The sequence below is a fragment of the Myotis brandtii genome, unplaced genomic scaffold, assembly GCF_000412655.1.
Source record: "Myotis brandtii unplaced genomic scaffold, ASM41265v1 scaffold251, whole genome shotgun sequence".
NCBI lineage: Eukaryota > Metazoa > Chordata > Mammalia > Chiroptera > Vespertilionidae > Myotis > Myotis brandtii.
Window position 1 is genome coordinate 1,966,109 of NW_005359516.1, and position 8,071 is coordinate 1,974,179.

General features: G+C 55.0%; 1 protein-coding gene across 1 annotated transcript; it reads left to right on the forward strand.

Annotated features, from left to right (window-relative positions):
• Positions 1 to 532: 532 nt before the first annotated feature.
• Positions 533 to 7,468, forward strand: TEX261 (testis expressed 261). Its single transcript, XM_005867780.2, has 5 exons — positions 533 to 664; positions 1,835 to 1,988; positions 3,766 to 3,833; positions 4,496 to 4,598; positions 4,779 to 7,468. The coding sequence occupies exons 1-5, from the start codon at positions 548 to 550 to the stop codon at positions 4,892 to 4,894; spliced, it is 558 nt and encodes a 185-aa protein (XP_005867842.1). The 5' UTR covers positions 533 to 547; the 3' UTR covers positions 4,895 to 7,468.
• Positions 7,469 to 8,071: the final 603 nt, after the last annotated feature.

The following is an 8,071-nucleotide window of genomic DNA, read 5'->3' on the forward strand; positions in this document are numbered from 1 at the left end:
TGCCGCCGCCCTTTCGCCCGCGGGCTCGGGCCTTCGAACTTCTTACTCTAACTTTGACACGCTTCCCCCTTCCGGCCAGTTCCTACTGTGGATCTCAGCAGAGATCGCACCTCCTCCGGGAAGCCCACCGTGGGACTTGATGGTCCTATTTTCCCTAAAATAGCACTTGTCACACTGGAATCCTCGGATTCCCCCATCCCCCCGCCCTTACCCCCACGCCCACCCCTAGCTGGGTCAGAAAGGGACATCGTCTTTACTGCAATCGCCGCACTCAGCCCAGCACCTGGCCCATATGTTTACTGAATGAGTGAATGAACTTCCTCTTTATGGGGTCAGAGGTTAGCGGAGTGCCGAGGCATCTGATACAGGTTTCCACTTTTATGAAATCTCTCCTTAGTTGCCCTGCTGAAGTTTTACTTCTTCAGACTTTGGAGGGCAACACATGGGTTATTTGGTTTGTTCCTTGACTTCTGGAGTCCATGAGGGGTAATGGGGACCCAGCTGCAGAGAAAGGGGGGACGGTGATGGTGGGGAGTGACCCTGGCTAATGTTCTCTCTGCTTGCTCCTCTTCCTGCCCCCCCAGCGGCCGGACTCTATTACCTGGCGGAACTGATAGAAGAGTACACAGTGGCCACCAGCAGGATCATCAAATACATGATCTGGGTAAGTGGCCTCTTCCCCCGGGTCCACCCTCACCTACTGCCCTGCCTCCAGAAGAAGAAGTGGGGCAAGTGTGGCATGGGTGCAGACCTTGATCCCTGCCGTTTCCTGCGGGGGCCACCCCCGTGCCTTGCCCTGTTCCTTAACATGGTCTGCTCTCCTGGGCCCAGGTCTTTGCCTCCTTCCCCAAGTCAGGTTGCTTCACTGCAGACCCCATTCTCTGTGCCTTAAGGTGACAGCTGAGTGCTCATTCTCCGTTGACAGGACCGTGGCTTTGCCTTTGCTTGGCTGTCTTCCACTGTCCTAGCCCCTCGCTCTGCTCACAGCACTTAGAACGGAGAGGAACCTTAAGGACAGTTTTGAGTGCTTGCTCATCGCCCTCTTTCTCGTCGGATCAAGGGATTAGTCCTAAGAGGGAGATACCTTCCCTGGCCCAGGCCCTGCCCTCCCCAGGTCTCTCGGAAAGTTTCTCTTTCTGAAGAGACAAAGCCTTTATGTCACAGCCACAGGGGTGACTGCTGGTGGATAGAATCCTGCCAACGGCAGGAAATCTGGGGACAGGGATGGGAGCACCTGTGGACAGGAGCCCAGTGCCTCTCAGGTCACCAGGTGTCAGCAGCCACTTCCACTCTGGGCTTGGCCTGAGGTAGGGAGTTAGTGGTGGAGACAAGTGGTGGCTCTCAGCTCTGGGTTCAGAGGTCCCGGACGCTCATGGGTGTTGGTACAGGAATTTGACTTTCATTTAACCAACTGTCCTTTGTTAAGCGCTGACAACTAAGTCCTTCAGAACAGCGTTTTCATACTGCAGGTATGATTCATTACTGGGTTGTGTTACCAGTTCATTTGGCCACAATTAGCATAAAAGGTGGACTAGAAAAGACTAGAATTGAAATTTGAACTTTGATCATATATGTGTATGTGTGTTTTGGGGTCAGTGTAAACGTTTTCTTACTGTGGGTTGCCGTCCAACATTTTGAGAATGGCATTGAGAGATGCTATGCTACCCTTTAAAGATGCCACCCGAGAGGCTAGGTGGGGAGATCAGACCTGTGACTGAAATGAGGTGAGATTGAAGCATGAACCTAGTGTTGCCCCAAGTGGGCTGGGGGCTAATGAGTCCAGGAAGACTGCCTGGAAGAGGCTCCCTGCACTGTGTGCCTCTGGTCGTTTCAGTTCTCCACAGCTGTGCTGATTGGCCTCTACGTTTTTGAGCGCTTCCCCACCTGCATGATTGGCGTGGGCCTCTTCACCAACCTCGTCTACTTTGGCCTCCTGCAGACCTTCCCCTTCATCATGCTGACCTCGCCTAACTTCATCCTGTCGTGCGGTGAGAGGGGGCAGAGTTGAGGAGGCAACTGAGGTCGTTGGATGTGCCCAGCCCAGCTCGTGGCACTGAAGGGGTTGTAGGGAAAGGAGGCGAAGCGCCGAGGGCCTCCACACATGGGAGAAGCCTAGAGCCCACCTTGACTCAGGGACTAGAATTGGTGGGAGTGGAGGGGGGTGGGATACTCAGACAGGGAGGCCTTTCTCGGGGAGGTAAGTATGAAGAAGGTTTGGGAAGAGAGAAAGGTGGGCTTGCTGAGTACTTAGAGCCCCTAAGAAACTACTTGTTCAGGAAAAGCTCAAAGCCCTGGCAGGCGGCAGCTCTCCATCCAGTCCTCTGGCCCAGCTTTAGGACTATAGTTTCATGGGGCTGGGGGCCCCCTGCCGACAGCTGCCTGGGGGCTGACGCATGTGTTGGGAGGACCCTGGCCTTCCTGCCTTTGCCCTGCCCCCACTCCCTGGCCCTCGGGAGTCATGTCCCCTCTCTGGGCCTTAGCCTCTCCATTTGTTCCAAGCTGATGTGTAGGAGACTCAGTTGGCACAAGCAGAGACTTAGAGATATTTATAGGTATTCACAGAAAACCTCTGGAAAGCCTTTGGTTACCAGCATTGCCCTTTCTCCCAGTAATCATTACTGGTCATCCTAGCCTTCGGGCAGGACATCAGATGGAACTGGGGATTTTCTAGAACGACTTTTCTATTTCTGTGGGAGAACCTGGGGAGAATATTATCCACAAGGAGGGCACAGTGTGAAAGCCAGACCTGGTCTCTTCTCTGCCTCGGTAGGATTTTGCCAAAGGGTTTGTTCACCAGGGTTTGGTTGGGGAGCCCTTCCCTGGAGACCAGGCCCTTTGCGTCTTTTTAGGGAAGAGGGTCCTGCACCCCAACCCCCTGACTCCTGCCCCAGCGGCAGGCTGCCCTTCAGGTGCCTTAGTTTTTCCGAAAGATTTTGTGGGCATCAGGCACCGTCCTGCCTTCCAGCATCTAGTGCTCAGGCACGTAGAGCCGTGGTCTCTGCCTTGGAAGGGAGAGGCAAGGGAGGAGACGAGACGTGCCAGGGGCTGAGGTGTATGTGATGGGTGCTCATGGGGATGCTTTGTTCTGGTGCCTGCCCTTGACCACACATGGGATCAGGCCAGGGTGCCTGTCTGTGAGCAGCCTGTCCCCAGGATCTGCTCTCTCTCTCTCTCTCCCCTGTAAATTCGGCTGCACACTAAGGAGGTGTGTGGGGTCCAGAACATACTAGTTCAGACCAGGGGGCCTTAACCTGGGGCAGGTTAAGGAAAGACCCTCTCCCCCAGAATGTTGAGGAACCCTCAGGCTGCACCCCCAAAGTGTCTAGCAAAATGCCCTTTTATTCTTGAGGAGTGCTCTTTATTTGAGGCGTCCTTCTCCCTGCTGCCGAGTTTGGAGTGGAATCTCATGGGAGGATGTGACCTCACACCCATGACTTCCTCCACCCACTACCCGCAGGAGAGCTCTCTAGGACTCGCTGAAAACCAGCTTAATTGTCACCGTGTTTTGGAGGACGTGACACTGAGTCTCTTTTTTATAACATCCCAAGGGCTTTCCCTGCCCCCTAATTTTACTCATAAATGCCCTCTGCAGTGGCGGGTGGGGGCTAACTCGCCCATTTTAACATCGAAAACTGAGCCTTTGAGTCGGGTGTAAAGTTAGGACTAAAACTCGGGGCTCCCAACTCCCTGGAGCCTTTTGAAGGTTACAAGTCCGGCTTTTATGTTATTCCCCCCAGAATAACTGCCTCTCCATTCCTTCAACAGGACTAGTGGTGGTGAATCACTACCTAGCATTTCAGTTTTTTGCAGAGGAATATTATCCTTTCTCAGAGGTAAGGAGCGTTTCGTACATCAAACTATTAACAGGGACAGAAGGATAAAGGGGACTTGCAAGATTTTGAACCTAGCTGTGATTTGAAACTGCGCCCATTGAGGGATAACGCATTGTTTAAACTTAGTAGAGATGATCTCAGGAAGCAGCGTGGGAGAGGAGCAGAGATCCCTTCGGCTGAGATGGGGAGACAGTGCTCTCCCCTAGTGAGTCCTTTGGGTCTCCCAGGATCCCAACCTAACACCCAGAGGTCAGGGTCAGTGGAGTGGCCTTGTGTGATGGGTTGGGTGGGCTGCAGCCCGGACCCTGGTTCCCCCCAGCACCCTGCCAAGGCCTTCTCCACACCCTGCCACTGCAGTCTGGACCCTTGGGAAGAACAAGACCGCTTCTTTGGGGACTGTGGGTCAGAGAAGTTCCTTGTCCTAGCGACCAATAATTGGGGATTGTGGCTACATGAGTCATCTTCAGCCTGCACCTTCCCCACTGTCCTATCTCCATGTCCGAGGATGTCCTGTCTCTGCTTCCCAGGCCCTGGCCCCCTTCAGAGACCAGGTGTGGGGGCTTCTGTGCCGGCTTGACCACCTCTCAGATACAGCGTGGCCAGGCCCCGCCCACCCTTGGCGCCTCCGGGGGCACCCTCTTCTCAGTGTCTCTCGTTGCTAGGTCCTGGCCTATTTCACTTTCTGTCTGTGGATAATCCCGTTCGCGTTCTTCGTGTCACTGTCGGCTGGGGAGAACGTCCTGCCCTCCACCGTGCAGCCAGGAGGTGAGAGGGCTTTGTGCGGGGTCTCGGTGGGAGGACGCCAGCAAGGCCTGAGCTGGCAGGGGGAGCCGGAGCCCAGCCCTGTGACCGAGACACTTGGGTTTCAGGTGGAGAGAGCTGTGCTCACTTTCAGACACACACACACACACACACACACTCATCTCCCTGCATGTGTCTCCACAGATGACGTGGTCTCCAATTACTTCACCAAAGGCAAGCGGGGCAAACGCTTAGGGATCCTGGTTGTCTTCTCCTTCATCAAAGAGGCCATTCTACCCAGTCGTCAGAAGATGTACTGACGCCCCTGGGGAGGGGATGTTGGGGCGAGATCAGGAGAGTCAGGCCCCTGGGCCTCTCTGTGAGCCTGGAAGGTTCCTTCCCCCAGCCCTGGCCTGACTTCCTTCAAGTCTCCCTGGAGCCTCCATCCCCACCTTCCTCGGGATGCGCAGCTGGGCTCAGATCTGCTGCTGCTAGAGGCCATGACCTCAGGGGCACCAGGGAGGGTGGCGGAGCCTGCTTGGCTGGAGGCCGTGGTCCACCTGGCTCTGTGGAAGCTGAGCTCCCCGTGGCCCTGCCCGCCCCTTCCATGCTGGGTCAGGAGGCTCTGGCTCAGTCGAGGCGGGCAGGGCAGGGGCCTTGAAGCTGGAGAGCAGACAGGGATAGGGTCTTCGGGCAGATGGCCATGGGGCAGGGCCATGGCTTGGCAATTCCCAGGAAATAGTTTTTGCTGTTGAACTGTGATTTCTGTCCAAGTCTGATTCCTGTTTGAATAAAGATTCTAGGTGGCACTTGTTGCCTTAATACCCTGAAAGTTCATCTTCCTTTCTTCCTGCTGACCTTCTGCCCTGGCCTGGATGGGCTTTTCGGCTGCAGGGGTTCCTTTTCTGGGATTGGGCCTTGCCTTTCTGAAGGGACTGTTCTTATGTCCCTTAGTGGGAAGGGGGCAGGATGAAGAGCTGAGCCTGGTTAGGGGGTGGGGAGTGGCAGGTGGATGCAGCCTTTCTTATGCCCTCCCACCCACACCCCCCGTCTTTTCTTCAATCTCTTCTTTCCCCAAGGCTCCGTGACTGTCAGGCGGGGGGCAGAGAGAGAGCAGTTTGGGACTGGGTTAGATTTTCAGAGCAACTTCTACAATACCCTATTTATAAGTCTTCCCCTGGAGAAAAGGAGTGGTTTCTGGCAGAATTCTATGTCAGGCTCAAGGAGAAACCTAACTTGATTGCCAGCAGTCTGGGCTATGGCCTGTTTTGTAAGAAATAGGCCTGGTGGAGGAAGCTGTGTGTCCCTGAGAGCACACGGGCTGGCCCCCTTTCCTGTGTGCTCGGCTCCTGAGGAGATGACCTTAGGCCTCTAAGCAGGCAGGCGAGGTCCCGGGCACAGACCAGCATTTGTTAACCTTGCACTCCAACTACAGTGCCTTGCAGATACTCAGCACTACATAGCGGAATGAAGTCCCCATGAGAGCCATTACTGGCCATGTCGTATACCTCACAGCGAGGATAGCAGGTGCAGCGATGGGCTGCACACATGTAGTATCTTTAAGTCCCTGTGCTGAACATCTTTCCTCCACATCCTGCAAGTCCCACAGTAGCCCTTCCCTTCCTTGGCTCTAGCATTTCCTGTTCTCTTAACAATACCAGCCTTCCCCTTTCCCTGGGAGGAGCAGCACACGTGGGTCTTCTCTCAACGGGAGCCAACATCCCTCACTGCTGGGCCAGTGCTCTCCCTCCCTGTCCTCTTCTTTGTTCCTCACCCCGAGGACGCGGCTTCACCTCCTCCATGCGCTCCACTGTCAGTGCTCTCGCGGGGTTGCCAGTGGTCTTTTTGTGAAATCCAGTGAACCCTTTCCGCCCCTTACTGGGTCTCTGCAGCATCTGACAGGGCTGACCACCCCAGCTCCTTGAATCGCACTTGTATGGCCATTTCTCCTCCTACCTCTGTGGCTTCTTCCGGTGCCCTATGCAGGCTTCTCCACGCGCCCTACAGTGGGGTTTCTCAGGGTCCTGTCCTGGGCTCCCAGGAGGAGCCCATCCATGCTCATGGCTTTGACTCTGCCAAGGAAGTAAGAGTTGACTTCCAGCCCCAACACCCCTCCTGGGCTTCTGAACCGGTTCTGCTGCCTTTGGGCGCACAAGCTCCTCTCACAGCCCAGCCGCACTTGCTGCCCTCTGCAAACCTGCCTCTTTTGGGCACCTGCTGTGGCCCCGAGAGCACTCAGGAGCCAAACCAGAAACCTGCTTTCTATCCCTGCTTTCTCCTTTTGCCCCCCACATCCAGTCTCTCAAAACTGTCAAGTTTGCCTCCTTAACATCTCTTGATGAGAGTAGAGCCACTCCCACCGTCATCAACTTTCACCTGGGTTATTGTGACAGCCGCCTCCGGCTTCTAGGTCCCACAGCTAGAGTTGTCTTTCTAAAATGCACAGTTGATCACGTCACTTCCTGGCCTGCACCCTCCCATGGCTCCCCTCTGCCTTCAGGACAAAATCCAGACCCTTAGCACGGCTTTGAGACATGTATCCTGCTTCCTGCTCGCCTCTCTGGCCTCATCACGTGCAACCTCGCACTCTGGGTCCTGGCCTCCTGTATCCAGAGATGCCACTTTTCTTCCCCTTCTATTCACCAGGGCATCTTCTCTGTTAGTTCTCCACTTAAGATTTTACTTCGTCCAAGGAGCTTTTAACGTCCCCTCCCCCTGCCCACTCCAGCACACCACACACATCACGGTGGGCTCACTTGCCTGTGTACTGGTCCATCTCCTCACTAGACTGTAAGCTCCTTGAGGGCAGGGACTGTCCTTCAATTTTTGTATCAACAGCGCCTAGCTTGGTGCCTGGCACATGGAAAGCACTCAATAAACGTTTGTTTAATGAATGATTTGTAGTGATGTGTACAGCGGACAGCAGGGGGTGCAGGCTAGCTTCCTGGAGGAAGTACAAGTGCTTTCATAGTCTCAAACTAAAGCCATGGGTCCTTCCTTCCTCCCTCCCCCACACATGCCCCTGTGCCTCCCTGCCCTGCAGAAACCACGGTGGCAGGGAAGCCATGGCAGGGTGACACGTTAGCCGTCTTCCACCCCATTCTGGCTCTGGAGGTGAAGCATGAGGCCCGGAGTCTGTAGTAGAAGGACTTAGTCTGAACAAGAGGCAGACTTCCCAGTGGTTCCTCAGCCTGTCCCTGCTGGGCTGTTTGGAGGGTGGTGGGAGCAAAGGGGACACCAAAATGTGACTTTTACAAAGCCAGAGCCTAGGATACAGACTGACCCCACTCTGAGCTCTGGGCTGCTGCCCTAATTTGAATCTCTCAGGTGAGTCTCCAAGGATCCGGGCTTTTGCTGGGGGGCAGGGGCTCTGACCCTTCATCTTGGGAATGGGAAGCCTGTGGGCACTCCTTCCCTTGTTCCCTGTCCGCAACATAAATGACCACACCTCAGCCTTCACTAGCCTGCCGCAGCTCCAGAGGCTACCGAAATAGGTT

Bases quoted from the DNA above. Each gene is read 5' to 3' on its own strand.
- TEX261 (XM_005867780.2), top strand. From the start codon at position 548: ATGTTCTCTCTGCTTGCTCCTCTTCCTGCCCCCCCAGCGGCCGGACTC. The intron at 3,834-4,495 runs GTAAGGAGCGTT...TCTCGTTGCTAG, and splicing joins AATATTATCCTTTCTCAGAG to GTCCTGGCCTATTTCACTTT. The intron at 4,599-4,778 runs GTGAGAGGGCTT...GTGTCTCCACAG, and splicing joins CTCCACCGTGCAGCCAGGAG to ATGACGTGGTCTCCAATTAC.